At 44.5% G+C, this 23,280-nt stretch overlaps 1 protein-coding gene across 2 annotated transcripts in view; it reads right to left on the bottom strand.

The window, feature by feature from the left end:
- The window catches only part of GATA6 (GATA binding protein 6), a 29,757-nt gene extending 8,151 nt beyond the window's left edge, over window positions 1–21,606 (bottom strand). Inside the window, exons 1-6 of one of the 2 annotated variants that reach the window (XM_033087573.1) lie at window positions 21,495–21,606; window positions 18,974–20,136; window positions 14,356–14,525; window positions 10,580–10,705; window positions 9,618–9,705; window positions 9,419–9,522 (exon numbers count right to left, since the gene is read on the bottom strand). In XM_033087573.1, the coding sequence (XP_032943464.1) occupies window positions 9,419–9,522; window positions 9,618–9,705; window positions 10,580–10,705; window positions 14,356–14,525; window positions 18,974–20,099 (1,614 nt within the window). In that variant the 5' untranslated portion in view covers window positions 20,100–20,136; window positions 21,495–21,606. Of the gene's footprint in view, window positions 1–9,418; window positions 9,523–9,617; window positions 9,706–10,579; window positions 10,706–14,355; window positions 14,526–18,973; window positions 20,137–21,118; window positions 21,201–21,494 lie in introns of those variants that run through there. The other variant, XM_033087574.1, reaches the window with a different exon arrangement.
- Window positions 21,607–23,280: the final 1,674 nt, after the last annotated feature.

The raw sequence follows: 23,280 nt of genomic DNA, 5'->3' as shown, positions 1-23,280 counted from the left end.
TTCATACCCCAGGATGCTGCCTTTTCAAGGAGAGAACAATTCTACACACAACCTACTCTGGTCCAAAGAGCAAATTGTTTTACACATTTATATATGCTCAAACAGCAAGCAGGTTGTGGTAAAGAAAGGCAGGGCCCAACGTTTATAAGTATTCTGGGATTGTCAGTAAAATACTGATGTACAAATATAAACTGCGGGGGGGCGGGGGTGTAGGTTTATTCTACAACTCATAGTCACAGCACACTAAAGAAAAGGCTTTTCTTTTGAAATTAATCAAAATGAATGACTCTTCCAGTCTTCAAATTAAGTGGTAAAGGATCCTGAAGCAAGATTTAAAACCTGGTGAATTACGATCTGGCTTTTCAAGAGATTGGACAAGCATCTGAATCTCACCATCTCCATTAGAGAAAGCATACCATGGTCCAAGGACCAAACAGCATTTACAAGAAAGTACTACATATCATAAGGAATGAAAAATTGCTGCTATCAGATAAATAAAATTAGGTTTTTTTTTAAAAAAAATGGTTACTTTGTTAATACAATAGCTCTATGTCTCTAAATTTCCCCCATTAGGAAAGCAAGGATTTATTTCTAATGTCTTGGAATGAAAAAAAAAAAATGCCATGGAAATAAAGCACATCACTATTAACTCCCAAGATTAAATTTAAATAGTGCTATTCTTCTTAAGCTTCAAAGAGGTCTGCAGGCATCTCCCACTTATGCTACGCCATACTCCTAAGGGCCAGATGGTAGGAATTACTTTCCCCCTTTAGTAGGAGGAAAACAGGCTTTACAAAACCTTGGCAGCTTACTATAGTCACACACAGAGCAGCAGCTAAGTGCCTGGCTGCCTGAATCTGTTTCCTTCCAGCTGCTACTCTGTGAACCGAACCCCCAGAATAAACTTCAGACCATATCCAGGCTACCCCATCAATCAAGCAACTAAACTTAATGAGAGCTTTAAATTAAAAGTATTTGTGCTTAATAAGATAGAAATGATACTGGAGTGTGTGCCCCAGCTCTGGTGAAATAAACCATGGATGTGAACAACTACCAAAAGGGACGACGCACCACGTAAATCAGCATTTAAACATCATCAGATAGTGACTCGGAATTGTTTACTCATGAGACTCCAAAAGGACATTCAAAATCAATACTTGTTTATTTGTTCAAATCTTTCTTAAAACCTGGGGTCAATAAAATAATCTCTTTGTGCTCAGTCTCACAAATTCTGAGTGCTGGGCTGGTGTGATAAGTAGCAGAATTATGAATTACCATACATGCCAACACCTGTCTTTGGAGATGCTTTTTTAAGCTATTAAAATTTCAGAGAAAATTAACAGGTAGGTCTAAACATGAACAGAGCTAACAGAGTGTATTTAATTCATATCCATTAGTTCTTCATATTCTAGTAACTCTTTTGGCAGACACCCATGAAATGCATAATAAATTACTTTTGTTCCAGTAAAGGAATTCATTTTCTTCGAAGATTCATTTAGCAATAACATTTCAGAGCATTCTAAGCCAGATTTCTTAAATTTAGCCATGTTTTCCCGTAACATTATTTCAAGTTTTGTGACAATTTTGTATATTCTTAGACGCAGGGGGAAAAAACTGCAAAGAATCTGTAATCTACAAAGAAAAGTTGTGTTCTGACATGAAGCCGTCTAACCTGAGGCTATATGAAGATGAGTGACATTCTTCCCGCACGTATTTTTACCTAGTATTCTGGTTTTCAGATTGTGATAACGAGTCACTTATTAAATAAACCACACTCCTGTGACAAATTGGGTGGACATATATGTTATAAACTATTTAAAGAGCAGAACAGTTTTACCATTTCTAATACACATACAAAGCCATTGGATATTAAGGTAGTACCATGTATTTCTAACTATTCATTCTTACTACCCTTCCCATGACACATACACACGTGCGCGTGCACGTGCACACACACACACACACACACGAAAAAAAAAGTCTAAAAAAGGCCTTGAGATCAAAAGGAAAGTATGCAAACTCCACATGCTTCAACATTCCCTGCCAGGGTGACGTGTGACTTTCACAGTGAAGGCCAATGTGGTCAGAGAGGAACGTGAGTTATTAGAAGGGGCTGTGAAAGAAGAAAGAAAGGGAGCCTGGCACATAGGGAACGTGAAGATAAAATGCCAGCAAAATATTTATGTTCATGGCTTGTAGCAAGTGGCAAGTAGGATATTAATAACAATGATGATTGGTCAACTCCTGGGAGTGGTAACGTCCTGGACTGGGAGGCAGGAGACGTCGGTTCCAGTCCCGGCTTCAACACTGGCTTGTTTTGTGACCTTATGGAGTCACTCCAGGCCCTGGTTTATAAATGAGGCAATAATAAGACGTAACCGCAACTCTCAGACACTTGTGGGAGATTAATGACTTTTTAACTCTTTTTATTCATTTAGAAAAAGAGTATTTTGGACTATAAGCTCTGGGGAAAAATGGACAGTTGCCTATTAAAAACTGTTTTTTTCAATGCTTTTATAAAAATCAATTGAAGTCAATTTGAACATTCTGAAAACTTCCAACTAACTTAATACTCACTGTATGTACTTAAATTATACCATTAGAAGTATTCTAGGACTGCAATCTTATATTTAATATTTTAAGAGAAACGTTTAATAATTACATTAGGTACAACAACAGTAAATTTTACTACCCATTTTTTTTCCTATTACCCAACTAACATAGTCTTAGTACTATAATACATTTTATTAATAAGTATAATATTAACAAGACAATGCATACAATGTGCCTTACATATTTGGGTCACAAGCAAATCACTTCTCTGGTGCTATTTTCCCACCTGTTTCAATGGGACAATATTTAATGCTGAAAATTACTAATCACAATTAGTCACATTTCATTAAGAGAATGTTATACCTTCTCTGTACAGACCTCAACATCACGGAGACCATCACACGTTAATCTGGCATGCCCTAGTGATGACGCTGCATCTGCCAGACCTAAGTCCACGTCCAAGCCCTGCCTCTTAATTTGATACGTAACCTTGGGCCTGTTACTTACCTTCTGAGCTCCCCCAAATCAAAAATGGTAATAAAAACATCTTCTTAGTAGAGTAATAATTAGGAATAAAAGAGAAAATGTACATTAAAACACCTGGCACGTATAAGGTATTGACAGAAGCTAGTTCCCTGCCTTCTTATGTCCATTATCTTATGAGAAAGGGAGGAAATTCAAAAGCAAGAGGACGATGATAAAATGCAAGACTAATCCACTAATGTCTGGCTTTCAAGTACTCTAAAGGCTCTTGTGGAATAGTCAAGTTAGGAGCTCAGCAGTAACTTTTTGTCCCTATTTCAGCAGCCTCTTGAATTATATCCTTTCTTCATAATCACGTTCCTCTAAGTGAAAGCAACTCTACTGTATATAAAAGTCCTTTATGGATGTACCTTTTAGCTATTTAACTAATATAGGAATAGTTAGTAATAAATAGAAACTATTATTTTGTGGCCAACCATAATGCCACAGTAAATTCAAAGTGCTTCAATTACTTGGAGAAAAGGACATTGGAGTATCAATTTGCTAATAAAGAAGTAAGCTACATGACTAAAGTGGTGTTTTCCCATTTTCACAATAGGATGCAAATATTAATACATAAAATAAAATCTATAAAAAGAATATTAAATATTAACTGCAAATTACCTAACCTTCCTTCAGAAGACCTTATAAAGACATCCAGATACCCTAACAACTGTCAGTCCCTAAATCACCGCCTGTCGGCTACAAGCACTTAAGGATGGGCATTAACTCTTTCGAAGCACTTCTAGCACAAGATTTAGCACCATGCAGCTCAGAAGTACATCTTCTGACAAGATCAGTGAACAATGTTATTCTCAAGGGGTGACTACAATAAGAAAACAGGTCTAGCTCGGAGCATAGCATCCCAGAAGAATGAGACAGGAATGAAGATACCTATTTGAATAGTAAGTGACCACAGAGTGGATAAGGTCCACCCAAAAGTACAGAACCAGTCAGTGAGGAACCTGAGGTGAGGTCCTTCTCTCCGTCTAAAGATGTCTGCCTCTTTTTGTGGAAGTTTGTCACCAACAAGGACCCACAAAGGTGAGGAAACTTTTTTCCTATCATTAACATACCACGTCTAATGTTTCCATTTGGAAGAGTCACCAGGCAGCCACCCCAAACCTTCTTTCCCTGAGCAGCCCTGGTGACTGAGAAACTAATTATAAGCCATAAGGTCAGTGTGTGTCACCAACTCCAAGGAAAGATTTTTTTTTTTTTACTAATTGTGAGGAGGAACCCTGCTTATAAAATGCACAAGTAGGAGCATGCTAGCATTTGTTTATATCAATTATCAAAATACTCCCAGCTAAGAATGTTTTAATTGTTGGACTCTAGCATAGAGACAGAAACACATTTGTCACTTTAGTGAGGGATAGAGAAAGTCCATCATTTAGCAATGAATGTTGTTTGGGCCTTACTTAAGGCCGACTTGGTATTAACTTAAAATTGTTTCAAAGTTCTACCTTCCGCCTATTTTACCAGCCTCACCTCCTGCCTTTGGCTTCTTACACCCTGCACTCCAGTCATACTTACTGAACTCCAAAATCTATGTGTCTGAAGTGCCACAGATATCATGCTCCTCTTCCTCCTAGAGACCTCTATCCCATTGTTTCCCCTGCGAAAATCCTACCCACGTAAGTCAAACTTTCTCTACTCTATGAAGCCATTTCCAGCTCTGCAGTCAGAATCTATCATTCCCTCCTCTCACCTCCTACTGTACTTTGTCACTCATCTAAAGCATTTCCAAATCTAACCAGCAATAAGTTCTGTCTATACCTGCCCCCATCACCTTATGAACAATTTGAGGCCAGGGACCTTGGTTTACTCAATTGTAAACAGAGCCTCCCATAGCACAATGCTTCTTTAAATGGAACAACAACGTAAAGCAAGGGCTAGTCATACATAGTTCATCTCCATTTATTTCAACATTATGTGTTTAATGATGACTTCAACATTATATTTGCAGTTTTAATACAAACTTAAGTAGATTTTAATTTTTTAATGATTATTTACAGAACTATTTTTAGGCAGGCAAAATATGTTCAGAGATTTATTCTCAGACATTAAGTCTCACTGTTTACTTTGTCCCCAAATTAATCTTTCCTGTTTCAAAGGAAATTAAAAAATACCTTTTATTTAATAAAACTTTGGGATTGAACTATCAAGTTTATAAATATGATATGTTATACGTACACATATTATATATATACATATTATACACACACATAACACACACACACAAACTATCCTCCAGTTTTACAAATGTTTAGTTACAAGTCACAGGAAGAATAGGAATATTTATAGACTATTAAATCTTACTTAGGAATCACTGAAATAGAACATGTTACTATGTCTACCTCCTAACTAACAATAACTACAACAAAAAAAACCTTATAAGACATAACTCAGTCAATAAATGGAATTCAATGAAAGACTTAAATATTCCTACACTCCACAGATAATATAAATGCCAAAGAAAATTTGATGTGTATTTAAGTCAACTAAATAAACATTTTTCAGTAAATATACATGTACAAGAAAATTTTAGACAGAATGGAAGACTATTTTGGGGAAATTTATCTTTAAAAAGTCACAAAAAAATAATCAACTGTCTCTCAAAAATTAAGTTTAACACATTTCTTAACAAAGAATTCCAAAGGAACGAGACATGAGCTATTTTAATCCTGGGCTATATGGCAATGGGTCTTCCTGATCTTACACAGGAAACAAACTGCCTTCTCTCTACGTCCAACATATACACACAACACATGCACAGCTATAAAAAAGAGAAACTGAGTCATAAGATAGCTGGGTCAGCGACCTGATGTCCATCAAAAGGAATGGCTCCTTTTTTCCCAGGCAGAGGTTTAGTTAAAACGTGATGTAGCAAGCTAAGACATGCAAAAAAAGTTAAAGAAATGAGACCTCAGAGCGGTGCAGAAATGATTTTCGTGGCACTTGGACACTTGTCCTGGAAGAATGCCCGTTGCTGTGTGATAGGAATCCTGCCCACACCTTCATCCTGCGGGGGAAGGAGCTCTGGAGCCACCCCCCCACCACACACACACACACACACACACACACACACACACACACACACAGCACTAGGAGAGTCTCCCTCCAGAATACTCAGCTCCTGCCAGGTTAGCTCAGGAACCAGCCACACTGGGGACCTGGTGCCACCTCCTGAACATGCCCGCACGCAGGGCAGGGTAGGAACATCAGGACTGAAAAGAAGCCTGCTGGGAATGCCTACCGGTGATCTAGAACTGATTTCTTGGGGACAAGAGGAGGGCATTAAAACAGCAAGTTTGATAATACTTCGGCAACTTCCTTGCTATAATTCACAAGGTGAAGCAGTTACGCTGCCACTTAATCTCCAAATAGGAGAATGATTGTGGCCCCCCGTTCCTGTCTTTGACTGGGAGTGCGCCTAAGATTGCCCTTTGTTTTATAGCTCGGTTATCCCAAGTAAGCTAGGCTACCCCTAATTTCCACCACAGCTGGCACCGGAGATCAGTGGGATGGACCCATCGTCGTAAGAGGCTTCAATGCTGAGCCCCCGGAGGTGCAGGGTACTATGTACTAGACACAACCTTGCTATGTGGATAGAACATTTTCCTCACCTACATATAGCACTTCACAAAATCATTGAAACAGTTGGTCCCAATACCAACTGCCCTCCAACATCATAAACCATGATCAAAATGGCAAAATGACACATCTTATTCAACATAGTCACCTCTCACAAATGCTTCTGCCAGCTGCTCACAGATAACTCCTCCAGCATGCTCTTCACAGCTCCTCAGCGGCCATGCTGGCCACTTGCAAAGACCTAGTCCACCCAAAGAAGGCTCTGAAAAGTGCAGAGACCCAAACTCACACACGGGCACTCCTTGGTAGTGACCTGGGGAAACCACTGGAGTCTACAATTATTCTTGGAGGGGGACGGTTTCCAAAGGCAGCCAGTAGATTGGCTTCTGCCAAGCAGGCCTAGTTCCCCACAATAGACACCTCAGGTAGGAAGGGGCTGATGGAGACATCGGGATGAGCTCACCATCTGGAGAAAGCCCCGAAACCCAGGTGCCGGACCAGTGCCTGTGGACCCAGGAGGAATGGGTCCCTGGGGAGAGGGGCAGAGGGCGGGCAATCCACCCCACACGTCACCAACCCCCCCCAAACCCCTCCTACCCCTGGGAAAGCTGTGGAGAAGCACTGCTGAGGCTGCCGGCAGCTCACACAGCCCCATTGTGGGGGCTGCCCAGGCTACAGGAGCGATGGCAGCTTGCAACAAAAGACCTGTGTGGAACTGTTCTCAGATTCCCCCAATCTCTAAAATCCTGCTGCTTTGCCTCCTGGCCTCTGGTGGGGAAGTGCGCGTTCCTCCAAAGGGTATGGAGTGGCCCGCAAGTCACCTCTGGTGTGCTGAGTCCCAGGTGGGAGATGCTGGAACACCAAAGCAGACCCAACTCCCGAGGTCTGTCTTCCAGACAGGCCAGGGCCAAAACCTGTCACTGCCTTTTCACTGCTCCACTCCTGGGAGGGCCACTGATTGGAGTTGCAAATAGCCAATTTTGAAATTTTACATCACAAAAACCACGAGAGCAAAATAGATTCCATCCATTAGGGTTCCAAGTCCCCAAAGACCATTGTTGGGCAAATAGCTCTATTTCTGTGCCATTTATCATTCAAATTTGGCTTTTGCCAGGCTTAAGTTGGACTATATCACCAACAAAAGTGACTTGGAGCTGGCAGCAATCCTCATTTCAGCTAAAAAAGACAGACACCGAGGCCAAAAACCTGGCTGCTCCCTAAAGGCTTTGGAAAACCAGAACATTGTCTTGCCTCATTTACCTACATAATTGCTTCTGAGGACTTAGTGCATAATCAAAACTATTTTAAAATAATTTTGATCTTTTCATTTCCCCACAAGGGACTCTCCTATTTACCACTGTCGATCCTTAAAATTACATCTAACCCTCCTATAAAAACATTGTACACCAGAGTCCACCTTTATAAAGGATAGGAAGATTCCTTAACTGTGTGTCTGCAACAAACAAAAATGACAAAGGCTTTTTTCCTTTCTCTCTGATCACACTTCTTGTTTCATTAAAGAAAACACCCAAAAGAATTTGGGGTAGAGGACAAAGGGAAAGAAATACTATTTTAAGCACCGTTTAAAATTGTTTTAAATGTTTAATTTGTTTGTTTAAGACAATAAAAATACGATGAAAAGAAACCAGCTCTGTGGGTCCCAAACCCTGGCTGGAAGACACCTTGAGGGCAGCGGTTTCAATTTCACCTGGGGCGCTTGTTTAAAAAAATTTAAATTTCCATGCCCCGCCCCCAGAGACTCTGACTCAGAAAATCCAGGGTGGGGCCCAGGAATCTGTAGTATTTCAAAGTACCCCAAATAGGGCAAAACTAAATGTAGAAAAGAATTACTAAGTAAAAAGGGATTTTATGCTAGTGTTTCGTCCTAAACTACTCTGAGCATAATCCTACCATAAAGTCTGGCCGCCCAGGCCCCACCCAAGATCTTAGTGAGACCCAGTCATTTTTAAAAGGGCATTCCAGATAAATTTGGGAAACACTAGGGTGGGAAAATGCTCTTCACTTGAGAAAAATGGATTTTCCATCACAGCTCTAAGGAAACTAATTCTGTGATCTTCACAAAGACCCTCGCTCACAAACCAAATTGCTCAGTTTTGTCACAGGCTGAAAGAAGCCTGGGCACGGTAACTAAGGGGCATTTGAAGAAGGCAAGGCTTTCCAGCAAGAGGACAGTTAAGTGAAGGAAGATCGGTGAAAACAGTAGCACATAACACATTATGATGAGCTGTGCTTTGGGTAGACGATTTTTAAAAAGGAAGGAAGGAAGGAAGGAGGGGAGGGAGGAAGGAATAAAAAGGGGAGGGAAAGGAAAAAGAAAAAAGTTGGACTTGATATAAGCAAAAGCAATTTAAATGTCATGGGCTCTGAGATATATGAAACCACTGAGCTGGTAGTTTTTCTGATCTACATTAGAAATATATATCAACTCAGATAAAAACCTGGAAATAAAACAATTTAAAGCACTCCAAACCAAAACTTCTTGCTTTTACTTGGGTTAATTTAACCATAAAAACATGATATAGATCTTAATTAAGAGGTTTGTAAAGTACTTAAGTTTGTCATTTTGTTGACATTTAAATGTAATTTCCTCTAAAAACTATTCTTAGGTATCAGCTAACTAAACTGAACTGTTGGTTTAGATTATTGTACTAACAGATAAGATAAAATTTGCGATAATATACTAGAGAGCTAGTTTAAAAAGAGTCTATACCATTTTAACACTTACCCCTGAGGCTGTCGGTTGTGTTGTAGGGGAAGTATTTTTGCTGCAATCATCTGAGTTAGAAGAAGTGGAAGTTGGAGTCATAGGAACGGAATTATTGCTATTACCTGCAACAGTCAAAATTAACCTCATAAATATACATACACTCTACTGTTGAGGCTGGCAAATACTTTACAATCAAATAGCATTTTATTATATTTACCAGAGCAAGCTTTTGACTTATTTATATTCTTAGGTTTTCGTTTCCTGGTTTGAATTCCCTCTTTTTTCATAGCAAGTGGTCGAGGCACCTAAAAAAAATTTCACATAGGCCATACGTTTAATAAACATATTGAAGAAAAAGCAAACTTCAACTAAACACCCAACTTCAGTACTGAAAGCCTTCATTTAAAAGAATTTGGCATAAATCTCAATCCAATTTTTATATATACCCAATAGATTCCAACTGCACAAAGACTACACTTTCCCCATCAAAGGCAGAGGTCCCCACCTTCAGAGAAAATCCTGTGATTTACTGGGGAGAAATGATTCCTTCAATTAACATTTATTGTTTTAACAACTGCAATTACAGTGCAAAATCATTGAATGCATATTTTTATTTCAAAGAGATCATATAGTCTCTTCCTCCTACATATAAAGTTATTTTCCTTTTTTATGACTGACATGTTTATATTTTGTGCTATCCTTAAAATGAAGTATAGAATCTTTCTAACTATAATTTATAACTATCAAATATATTATTACTCCTTTGTATAAATATATCTGTATTGAAATTTTTTAAGTTAAAATATAAAATAGTTATTGTGCATTTCTAGTTGGTTCCATGCTTTTTCTTTGTGCAGTTTTAAAAAAAAGGATTTTTTTTTAAAAATCTACTATCATGTTAAATTCTAAAACACACATTTTCCATATTTTAATATTTCTAAAATTGGAATGTCTTACAATGAACATGTGTGACATTTTAATTGCCATCATTTTTTGTTTCTTATTGGTATGTAAGATAATAGCTTAATATAATTAATATCTTCCTAGATTCAATAGCATGCATATAGAAAATCAGATTTTTCACTTTCATCCCTTCTCCGTTGCTGATTCTTTTCTTCACTGAAACTATATACAAACTCTACGAAACGCATCTACATGTGAGCAGAATACGTGGCGCACCCCATGGAGTTTCATGTAGAGTCCACACGCATTGCACACAGGCTCGCCCTCGGCGTTTCTGCGCCACAAAGTGGTGGTTGTGGTGTGGCAGTTGGCACAGGACAATCCAAGCCGCCGGGAAGAAGGCTACAACAAAGCAGCACAAGAAAGTAAGTGCACAGTTAGAAGTGATTTTTATGTATATGCTACACACATCAATGTAGTGTCTTTGTCATCCACAAACATGGACCTGGTTATTATAAATAAAAGGTCCCTTGAGGAAAACAAATTTGAAATATAATTAGGTTGACCTTCCTGGACCAAGAAACTTGAGTTTTACATAGTGTGCTCCATCCCAAACATCTGACTAATGTGATCCAGCGTATTGGTGTAGACTATACTCATAGAATAACCGGGATGTAGTCACAATGTTGGCCAAAAAGTGCACTCACTGTTGTCAGGTCTGAGAAAGAAGAGTCATGAAATGCAATTGCAACTGTCTGCCAATGTGTTAATCAGGTCTATTTCTCAGATATGTGCAGAGGAATAAACCAAAAACTTTAAAAGTGCCTATATATAGTAATAGAAATTGATTTTGGAAAATGTACAGAATTTTTGTCAAAAAATATTTTTAATACATTCCATAATTATCATGATCAAACACTGCCTGAATCTTTGTATTCTCCATTTTACAAAGAATAAGCAAATTTTATGGCACTGTTTTAATGCTGGCATTGTCTTACATACTATGAAAATAATATATTTTATTTACTCTGCCAGTACAGTAATTAACTTTTGTTCACACAAAGGGTTAGATGGTATTATCACAAAAAGTTAACCCTCTAGCACCGACATTCTGATTTCCGTGTTCCCTATACCCGTAATATCATTAAAAGGAAATTATTTCCTCTAAATTATTGTGTGAATTATAAAGAATGAAAATTTAACCCAGTATAAGTTCCCAGTATAAGTGGCAAAAAATCTAAATTTGTTTTTGAATTACCGAGATAGGCAACTCAAAAAAACCGGTGCCATGACTTCAGTAAAAAGACTGTGGGGGAAATCCACGAATCAAAGCAAGTTGAAAATTACAGAATTTGGGAAGTGAGCTGCACTGATTAATTTAAGAAAAAAAGTTATAAAGAGCGCACAAAAAAAAATTGAGCATGTATTGAATATTCAGAGATTAAAGGACAGAGATTGCCAAATCCTTTGCTGGCAAATTTAAAAGATTAAATTTGCATTTACAGTTTACATCCTGTTATATTACTTTAGCATCACTCTTTACAGACAACTTATAAAAACAGAGACACTGGTAAGCCTCTTAGCACTAAAACATTTGAAGAAGTTGGTGCTAAGAAAAAATCAATTTGACTTTTGGTTAAAATGAATATGCTTGGCTGACAGGAGAATTATTTGGGGAATTGCTTTGCTAAAATGATGAAAACATAAAACCTTATATATCAGGGCTTTATTTTTCTGTTTTTTTTTTCTTTAGGGTTAAAAGAAAATTTCCTAGGAGAGCACTCTTTTCTCTTCATAAATGTGAAATCAATAAACTAGGGACAGGAAGGTTCATTTTATAAACAGGTCATTTATGACAGTTTCCAGTGGAATTTGGAGCCAATGTGAAGCAAACCTGTTATCAGACTTTGCCACTATAACAAAGAACTTTATGACTGTCAACTGCAGATCATAAGTGAAGCCAGTCCTCATAAACATGTAAAATGAAGGTGAATGGGTTATAAAAGTTCCTTGTAACAAGTGATCTCAGTTACGTTCATCACTGACAAGGAATTCAAGTTACACCATAAATCTCTTATTTTGCAATGTATTACAAGTTCAAATTCACAGTGATTGGTTCTGTACTGCTGGCTAAACAAACTTGGGTTCAACATTCTACTTCTGATAACTAAGGTAGATCCATCAAAACCATAAATAAGAAGCCCACAAGGAGAACTAATTGATAAACACACCCTGCAATTGGTATCATTTATAACCCATTTACAAAGCACATTGGTTGACCTTGGTTACTGCCAAGACACCTGTCACACAGAAGGAAAACTAACTGATTTGGAGATGTTAAAAATTGTTTTTCTGGTAAGTTAAATGTTTATTGGTAAGGGCACAAAACAAATGACACCATCTAAATATGGATGTTACTAGATCAAATTTATAATGTTACTAGAACCTAAATGGCTACTGTCCTACCCGTTTTTCCCTCAATCTATAGAAAAACATTACCTTTCCGAGCTCAGCTAGTACTCAGTTCAACGTGCCTTTACAAATAAATAAATAACAATGATAAGCAGTTTCATTGTGAATACACTGGCTAATATGAGAACAGGAATTTTCTTGGAATATTTTCTGGCCACTACTTTTTCTTTTTTTTTTTAAATATGCATGTAAGAAAAATAAAAATCATAGGGAATCAGATACTGAAGTTAAGGATGGTCTTTGAAGAAAATTTTAAGTTGTGGGAGGTTGTAACAAGATTAAGGCACATACAGTCATTAAATTAACCTTGGCCACTTTATTTTAAATGCATGAAAAACAAAACAACCATAAAACTAATTGCTTCTTCTTAAGGTGTCAGACTTACATTGTGATGCAATTTCACTCTAATCTATTTAACAGAAACAACATGTGTAGCATTTGTTACTGCTAATTAGAGTATAACAATTAAATAAATTACTTAGATACTTAAGATGTCTGGGATCTAACTGTAAAATATTTTACTTTAAAAGGTATTCGAGTAGGAGTGCTTGGCTAAACAAATGTTAGTCTTACAGTGGGGCTTGTGAAAGCTTTAATTTATTTTCCCTAATCACTACAGCAGTAAATACCCTCTCCTAAACACACACACACACACACACACACACACACACACACACACACACACCACAATGACAATAAGAGATTAATCCCTAAAGAAAATCAAAATTTCCATACTTTAAAACATAGTAAAATGTGTTCATAGTGGTGAAAATCCTCAACTTAAGAACACACAGACTGCGTTTTTTCTCAAGTTCTATGTAGCTCTCTGAAGAGCCAGATTTCAAAATAGCTAAGGTTAGAGTAAGTAAATTTTCACCAGAGTCAAGGGCAATCCAAAAGATGGATGGAATTTGGGGCTAAAACCTGTCTCACTCCAAGGAGAAAAGGTAGAAGGGACCCAGAGGTAGAAGGGACAGAATCAAAGGAACCCCAAACGGGGCGGTGCGGATAAAAGGAGTGTGTTTGTTGTCATGTTCTGTGGGGTAAGGGAGTGGGGGTGTATCATAAACAAGCATGGTTTTTCAAGAATAAAATCCAAACCAGACTAGAGAGTACATAATGAACAAAAAAATCTTCCTTCACCTGACCTGGGTCGGTAGACTCAGTCTTTCTCCCCAGGGGTAACCATCATTACTAACTTCTTGTGTTTCCTTCCAGGATTATTTCCGTGCATTTACAAGAACTATCGAGATATGTAGATCCAGATTTTTGTACTTCAAAAAGATGGTAGCACCCTACACCTTTCTTTTTTCTACCTCTCTCATTTAAGGATGTCATTCATTCTCTGTCTTAAGTGTGGGAAAAGGCTGTTTTCGTTCCCTAGACCTTCAGTCGGGCGCCAGCGAATGGGGAATGAAGGGTACAACTTGGTCCCTGAGCTCAGGTCAGATCCAGGCGGTCTCGGGCCGCGCCGCACCTGTCTCCGCGGGGGCTCCGGGGTCGGGCGGGCTGGGCCGGGCGGCGCTGGAGCAGCGCCGCCCAGGGGTGTCGCTGCAGGGGAGAGTGGCGCTCGCACTTACCACGCGCTTCTGTGGCTTGATGAGGGGCCGGCTGAGGCCGTTCATCTTGCTGTAGAGGCCGCAGGCGTTGCACAAGTAGTGGCCGGTGCCGTCCCGCCGCCAGAGCGGCGTCTGGATGGAGCCGCAGTTCACGCATTCGCGACTCTCGGGGGGCAGGTCCTCCAGCAGGTCTGCGGTGAGAGCGGGGACCAAAGGCCCGGTGAGGCCACACCGTGCCCGCCCCTCCGGACGCTCCCCCGAAGACCCCCAATCCCCCTAGTCCCAGTGCTGGCGACACACTGCCACCTTCCCCGCCCGCGCCCGTCCCCTCGGGTCTTTCTGTTCGGCAGCCAAGCCGGAAGCTGGCTGGTCCCTATCGATCCCGACCATTCTCTGCACCCCTAGGCGCGCCCAGTAAAAACCCAGGAAAATAGGAGCCAGTTCTGAAAGCCTAACCCGAATCATTTGCCTTTTACCACCAAGAACCTCAGGGTGGAGAGATGAGCTGTGGAGAGGTCGCTTTGGGTCCCCTGACCCCTTCTTTCTGGCTGTTCCCAAGCTTTTCAAAACTGAATCCAACATAATTACAGTATGCCATTTGCCACATCCGAGCAAGCTCTACAATATTCACGCTGACCACTGACCCCCGCTCCAGCCCACTAATATCCCAGGACACACTGAGGTTGCCTTATTTCTTCTATCTTTCTTTTTCCTTTGAAAAAGTATTTACTATATCTGCCACCTTTCATTTTCCCCGATAAAAAACTAGACAGAATTAAATTAGAAATACTGTTTGTTCTTGGGCATTTATATCAAAGAAAAATGGCTCAGGTGTCTAATGCACTCACATTAATAGGTACAGAGACAAATGTATTATTTTCATACTACAAGGACCAGAGACTAGAATATTCTGATTTTCATTAGGTTGCTTCTATCTGCAAAATTTCTACAAACGGTTGATACTGTATTGATTCAGAAAATTACTAAGACCGCCCCAGTGCTAAATAAAACTGTTTCCTATTGTCCTACACTAAAATTTCAACTTATGCAATCTTTCTAAACTGTGTCTATTTTGCTATTTGGTTAGTTTTTGGAGTTCACAACTAACCTAAACCTGTTAATAAGAGTAAATGGCTGTAACATTTATTATTTCCCCATCAGTTAAATATGAATGAATATTACCTAAAATGGGATAGGTACTTATTAATTAAGTTACTTTTTAAATAGACTTAAAATAAATATCTCCTTCTGTTTAGGGTTATTTATATTACAGAAAGTTGAAATGTTCCAATTTGGCTTCCTTTAAAGAGCATTTCTGAATCAATTTTTAAGTAAATAAACATCACACGTTAGAGAAGATTATGCATGCTATCAAGACATTCTATTCTTTCTCATACCCATGCAGTTTACCACTTATTTCTACCATTAACTGTTTGACATAAAGATATTTAAATGTGTCTTTGGCATAAATACTCTTTAATTCCATTACTACTATTATTTACCTTTACAAAAGTCTCCTTTCTCAAGAAATAAGTTTAAAAGAAATTAGCATCCTACATAATGAGTTCAAAGTTGTCATGGGGATACTGCCACTTACAGCATATCACAAAGATTTATTCTTCTCCACCCTCAAAGCCACTATTGACTACGGTAATCAGTAAAATGCTCAGGACTTCAAGGACACTGAAGTTAAACAAGGTATTTGTCTTTGTTGTTGACTTTAAAATGTTACCTATCAGAGCCTCTCTCTATAGAGGAGTGGGACATTCCCTGGAGAACCCAGCCCTACGCCAGGCCTCCTACCCCCAGGCTGGAAACAATAAAGACTCCCAGGAGAAGATAGTGTGAACGCTCCAGGTAAATCTCTTTAGTCATCTGAAAACCCAAAGACAAAACTTAAAGTCCACTTTGGAGAAATAAAATTTATGAAGTTTACTTAATAAAATCTATAGCTCCCATTCTCTCCCTATCTCTCCCCACCCCTTACCCAGCAGCTACAATTCTATCATTGGTTAAAATAAGATAAACATTTTTTAATAAAAATTACAAAATCTGAAGGGGCTGGAAGCTCATCACTTTCCCCCTAATCATCATCTCTCTCCTAACATGGCTGCCTCGTGTGCCTCTGGGGAGTGAGAGACTCAGGGGAGAGGGACTCAGCCAGTGAATGTCCTCCCCAGGACCCAGAGAATGGAACATAGTGTCCCAGAGCTTAGGAGGGCACTGGGCCTAGGGACTAGAAAGGCTTGTGAGGACCCTGAGCTCACCCCAGGAATCTCCACTACACACCGTTCACAAGAACCTGGGAGAGGTGTATGGAGCAGGTTCTCAGAGGCCTCCACACCTGGCGGGTTGAGAAAGCTCAGCACTCAGGTTTTAGCCCTGCTGTTTGCCCAAATCGATTCAAGAGTGCCTCCAAAAATGGTTTGTTTAAAAAACTCAAAGTGGAGAAGCAGAGAATATAGCTAAGAAGCTGAATAGGGGTTGGGGACCGAGGTCTCTCTAGCATGAAAGCACCTGTGAGGACAAGCAAAGTGAGGGTCATTTGCCCTCCCCACCCCGAGATTAGTTTATTCTCACTCAGTAGCTTCCCACCTTCTTAAAAGACTATGCAAAAAAAGCCTGGGTGTGTTCCCAAACCCCTTCCCGTTTTTTTTGGTTGGCTTTTCTTTTTCACATACTCTGGGTCTACAGAAGATTTTTCTAATTTTTCAGCGTCTTATCCAAAAGGTGACAAAATTAATGAAAGGTTAGCCTATGTTTAAAACGAAAAGAAACATAACTTGCCTACAATTGCACCCTACTGCCTCTAAAAGTATTTTCCACAGAGCTAGTTACTTTAAACACCAAACGAAAAATGCCAATTATGTTTTTTGGACTACTTCTCTTTCTCAGGACTGTGAAATGCTGGAAGACTAGGGGAAAGGAGGATGGAGATGATGCTAAGCTGTGTCACCAACCAAACAGGCAGAACTTGAGGACCTTGCCCCAGCTGCAGCTGCCTGCCCCCTACCCAACTCACACACCCTTTCAGAGTGCAAAAGCCTCACACCCTAACCATCACCACCCTTCCCATCCTTTGAAGATTCCTCCTCGCCTCGTCTCTCTGCTTCAGGGAGCTAGACGTGGGTCCTTATGCCACAGGAAGAGTGACAATGCTGTCTGCTCTCTCAAGTCTCTACTCACAGTGACCTCTACAGGGCCCCCCGCCCCCACTCTACACAGGAGGTTAAAGATGGTCTCCAGAGACAGCATTGTAGGGGCAAGAAGAGCGAATTTTCAGACCAAAATCTTAGAGAGGGTGGAGGAAGAGCTTGCTGCCCCCTCCCAGTCTTACTGGGAGGGTGCTTTTCAGATAAGATCCTTCACTTTCAGGCCACTACACTTTCCAGCATATCTTTAGAAGCTAGCAATGCCTCACTTTATCCTACCTAATTAGGGCCCCTAAAATACTTGGCCCTAAAAAGAGGCCTTGGGGCTCCCACGAAATGCCCAGACTTGGAGTGTGAGAGCACCTGGTAGGATCGTGTAGGCTGATGCGCCTGCTTTGTCATTGCCACCACTGTGACTCCCACAGCTCCCCTCAAACAACAGCAAAAAAAAAAAAAAGCTTTGTCTTAGGAGTCTGTCAGGTTATCAAACAGGTTAAACATATAGAGAGACCTGTGAAAGCATCAAGAAAGACACAGAAAGCTGCAGCTGAGGAAAGAAGCCAAAATGTCTTCATCGGGCCAGAAAACACAGTTCACACCCTCCTCCCCTGCTGAAACAGAACCAAACACTTCAAAATATGGGAGTTTCCAGGTATTTTGACAATTATGTTCTCCCAGTTCACCCCAAATTGCCCCCAGACATTGAAAAGGAAGTATGAGTGGGATTGGAAACTGAAAATTTGGTGGGCTGAACTCTAGAGGAAGAATAGATGTGCTCCCGGATCCCTGAGTCCCAACATCAGCCCCAGACACCCTGCCAGTTGATGTGAAGTCAAAGCACACCTCCCCCACCGCCACCCCCACACACACCAGCTTTCCCTCGGGATAGTCACAAAGCTGACCAGTCTAGGTGTCCCTCTCACTGAAGGGGAGGTGGGGATGCCAACTAGGTTCTTAGATCCTTTCCCACTGTGGAGTCCTTTTAAAACACACTACTCCTCACCTTTGGCGAGGTGAATAGGTCGAGACTGTATGTGCATATGAGGGGAAAGTGAATCAAGTACCCAACACACTCCTAAGCTTACCCCCTCAAATGGAGTCTCACTCTCCCACTCCTGCAAACTAGCGTCTGCGACGGGGCTCAGATCCTGTTGGTTCCCTCCCGGGCTCATTTTTTCCAATTGTTCACCCCATTCACTATTCATCAAGGCCCTCGAACTTCTTCTAGGCACTGAGATATATATGCGCATTCAGTCTCTTTCATGGAAAGGAACTGAGACAATTCGCAAAATAGAACCACCACATCAACGCTGTCAGATTCTGGGTCGCCCAGCCAGAGGCTGGCAAATATTGCCTGGGCCAGGCCGACCTCTGGGCACCCCGAGGGGAAAGCTTTGAAAACAGGGCCCAAGTCAAGTAGCTGCTCCACAGCCACTAGCGTCCCACAGCCTCCGGTCCCCACCCTCACGATGCGGCGAGACCCTTACCTGCGCTGGGGCCCCGCGGCACTGGGAGAGGGGCTCCGGCGCGACTCTGCAGGCTGTGCAGCACCGGGGTCTCGAAGGGTCCCGCGGGCCAGGCGGGTGTCAACGGTGCACCCACGTAGGGCGAGTAGGGGCTCGGATGGTGGTGGTGATGGTGGTGGTACGTTCCATTCAGTGGCCGCGCGGCCGACAGCGAGCTGTACTGGTGCTCGCGGCCGCCCATGACCGCCAAGCTGCCGCCGCCGCCGCTGCTCACGCCACCCGCGCCCCCGCCGCCAGCCGCCGCGTAGCCCCCGGGGTCCCGCGCCGCGCCGTTGGCCATAGGCGGGCTGGACGAGTAGGAGAAGCGCGCCGAGACGTGCGCCGCGGCCGAGCCGGCGTTCCCGGGCCCCGCGGCCCCGCCGCCCGCCGCACTGCCTGCGCTGCCGTACGGGGGGCTGTCGGCTGAGGCCTGGGGCCAGCCGGGGTGCGCGCCCGCGCCGCCCGCGTGATTGGCGGGCCCGCTACCTGCCCCCTGCAGGTACGGCAGGCCGGGTAGCATGGAACCTACGCGGGTGGTGGGCACGTAGACTGGGGAGCTGGCCGCCGCCGCCGCCGCTGCCGCGGCGGCCGCCGAGTGCACGAAGCCGCCGGGCGCGCCGTCGTAAGCGGCCGGCCCCTGGCTGGAGAGGGCGGCGAGGGTCTGGTACATCTCCTCAGGCTGCTCGGGTGCGAAGGGACTCAGCTTGGCGCCGCGGCTGGACCACAGCAGCTTGCTGGCGGTCGCGGCCTGGTCGAGGTCAGTGAAGAGCAGTAGGTCCTCCCAGCTCGACAGGGCGCCCCCGGGGCCAGCGACCCCGGGAGCCGAAGGTCCGTGGGGAGCCCCGAAGGGGTGCGAGGCGTAGGGACTAAGCAGCAGCGAGCGGGCCGGGGTTCCCGCCGCCGCCTCCGTGTCGAGCTGCGGCGTTCTGCAGTTGCCGGCGCTGCCTGGGCCGCGCTCCCCACCCCGGGAGCAGCAGGAGGAGGAAGAAGAGATGGGGGAAGGCGGCGTGGAGGGTTCCCGCGCTGGAAAGGGTCCGGAGTCGCTGGCGTCCGCAGCCGCGGCCCCGAAGCGCTTCGGCAGGCACCAGCCGCCGTCAGTCAAGGCCATCCACAGTCCGGCGCCGCTGCAAGCTGACTTCTAGCTCCTGAGGCAGGGAGACAGGGACGAGAGGAGAAATAAAAAGGGGTACCCAAAGGGCAAGCTGTACGGCATCTCACTTCCACCCCTTTTCCTAGCTAATGAAATTCCTCAAGATCCCGTTTCTGCCCTGGGTGTGGGGGGTGGGGAATGAGAGAGGCATGGAGCCTGCGCAGCCGCCACTGGATCTTCCAAGGACCAAGATACCCGCCCTCCCTCACCCGCACAACTCAGGTCCCGTCGCCCTCCCCGCCCACCCCTTCCACAGCATCCTTCATCCGCGCGCGCGCCAGATCCCAGGGTGACTGCGAGGCTGGCCGAGGTTTTCCTTCCTCCCCACAGTGGCTCCCTTCAGGCCGATGACACCCAAAATAACTTTTTAAGTAGCTTTGAATGTGGGCGCTACCTTATCCCGCCTCCTTGAGGGTTCCTCTCACCCGGAATGCCTCAGTGTGAAAGTTGCTTGTGGGAAAATCGCTAGCGCTAAGAAGGCAACCTGTCTCCGAAAACGAAACCGCCACGTTCTCCCACACTGGCTCTTTCAGAGCTTCCCGGACTGCTTTGACAAGACGGAACGCAAGCCCCAGAGGAAAATGCAACTCAGGCCGGGGAAGGTGGGGCGCCGGGGTTGGGACAGCAGTCTCGGACCTTCCGGGCACAGGCAGTGCGGGGTGCCCGCGGGGCCCAGTCTCACGCCCAACTCGCGTCCCCGCCGCCGCGCCTCACACCCCAGACGCGGCTAGCAGTGCACTCACGCCGGCTGGGCCACCCCAACCCACCCCGCGGTCATCCCTAGCCATGTAAAGGCCAGACCGTTCCGGAATCGGACGTAGCAGGGTGGAGCGGAGTACAGAAAAAAGGAGGGGGGACGTGAGACCGCCCCGCCGCCAAAGCCACCCCAAAGGAGAGAGTAGAAAGAATGACAGGGAGACTCGGAGGGGGTGGGGGACGGAGGTGAAATGCAATGAGGCAGGCCTTCTTGGTGCTACCTTTCCAAATCTCTTCGGCTCATCGGAGATTCCCATTCTACAGTGAACGCTCACACACAGACCCGGGCTAGATAGCAAGAAAGAAGTCTCTTTGCCCGCCTGACTGCGGCTCCCGCCCCTTTGCGCCGAGATAACTCGGAGATAAGGCTGCGCGCAGATAAGCGCTTCGGAGAGAGGAAAAGACACCAGAAGTTGGTCTGCGGTGTCCCGGCAACTTGGAAGCCACTACAGCCTGCCGGGAGTGGAGAAGGGAGACACCCTCGGAGCCCACCGCGGCCCGCAGAGGGCCGGAGAGCCACGGCCGAGTAGCCCGCGACGGGTGGGGGGTAGAGGGAAGGAGAGAGAGGAGCATGAGCAAGAGAGGAAGCAGCCGAACCTCGGGTGGGCACTGCGCATGGAGAACGGCCACGGCGGAGGGTGTTCCTGAGCGCGGAGAGAGGCCGAGGGTGCCGGCAGGCGAGCGCGAGTCCGGGGTCTGCGCAGCGTTGCTGGGGAATAAAAAGGAGAGAGGAGGCGCCTCTTACTGATCTGCCGGAAAACTGCAGCCTGCGCTCCTGATTGGACTCACCGAGCCCTAAACAAACAGCGCTCGCCGAAGGGTGCCAGGCTGTGGGTCGGAACTGCGCTCTGCGAGCAGCTGGGCGCTGGAGGTGAAGAGGAGGAGGAAGAGGAGGAGAAGGAGGGAGAGAGGGGAGGAGAAAAAAGAGGGTGGGGAGGAGACAGCGGGCGGCGGGGGGAGGGGAGCGCGCCGCCCGGGCAGACAATGAGCGCTGTGCAGCCTGCGAGTGTGAGCTGAGCTGCGAGCACTGTCCTGGGAATGGGGGCGAGTGCATCCAGGGGACGCCGAGCCCAGGGACGCCGGGGGAGGGGCGGAGGTGGCAGAACGCCTGACCTGGCAGGCGACTCACACCCATCCTTCGACGAAGCACTTTCCTCCGCCCCAATTTACACACGCACTCACGGGGGTGGTGCTGGGGGGTGTTGGCACGGGAGGAGTTGGCTGTGCACAACCCCCGCGGGTGGGACGCGCCAGCCCCGGGTCAACGCACCCCCAAAATAAGGGGTAAAAATGCTTTGCTCGGCTGCCTATCCCGTTCCTCCCTCCACATTAAATAAGCTTTTTTGCTCTGTATTTCTGTGTGACCGACCTTAAACTTTCCCCGACCTCTTCTCAAGACCCTGGGGCTCAGGTCGTGGTGGCCATCGGGGTCGAGGCTTCTATCATGGAAAAGAAGGAACTCGAGTGCTCAGCTCCCTATCTCTGCCCTGCTTTTTAGAAATATACTAAATTCCTGGGGAATTTAGGGAAGTTCACGTCGACACTCTCTGCTAACCTTTGGGACTTTTAATTCGGGGTCGTGGTGTACTTACGTTAGTAAGTGGTGTACTAGGTCATTCCCTGAGGTGCGCAGGATGGAAAAGGGCTTCCATTCCAGTCGCTCCCGTTGATGCTCTCCGAGTTTGGGTGTCCCGTTTGCCCTGAGCTTTCTCTGGAGAACTTCAGGTAAGTCTTAGATTAAGTCGCTGGAAAGAGGGAGAGGGTCACCTTCCCTGGACCTAGCGCGAAATACCCTTCCCACCTCCACCCTCACATACACACCCCTTCTTCGCTCCCTCCAAATGGTTATCACAACTGTGTACAAACTGATACGGCCCTTAGCCGGCACAGGGACTGGAAATAAACGTCGCGGGGTTATCAGAGCCGATCTGTCATCAGCGAGTGCGCGGCCGCAGGTTCGTCCGCGGCAGGAGCCCTGATATTAAGTCTCGCTGCTTTTCTGTCACAAAGGGGACTTCTTCCGACAGACGTGACCCCAGAAGGCTGGCGAGACAGAATTTTAACTAGGGCAGGAGTTGTTTTGTGGGAATGGATTTTTACACTTTTTTTTTTCCAGGTAAATCGAAGTGAATGATTTTCTAAAGGTCAGTCTCCCCTGAAAGCGTTTGGGCTGTTTTTGTTTGTTTGTTTTTATGTTTTTCCAGCTGGGGAAGGGAGAGGAGACTCAGCAGAGTTGAACTGGGGTAGGTAGGGGCGTTGTAAAATATGGTTTCCAAAGATTGTGAGACTTCGTCGCTAAGTATATGCTTCCTCTCGGTTTAACTGTGAGCTGTGAACCTGTATGTCCTGGGGGAGTAGGGGACAGGGCCTTGGCAGCGCGGGG

This window comes from Rhinolophus ferrumequinum, chromosome 19 (assembly GCF_004115265.2).
Source record: "Rhinolophus ferrumequinum isolate MPI-CBG mRhiFer1 chromosome 19, mRhiFer1_v1.p, whole genome shotgun sequence".
Classification (NCBI taxonomy): Eukaryota; Metazoa; Chordata; class Mammalia; order Chiroptera; family Rhinolophidae; genus Rhinolophus; species Rhinolophus ferrumequinum.
Note: the sequence above shows the minus strand (reverse complement) of the source record. Positions and strands in the feature narration are given on the sequence as shown.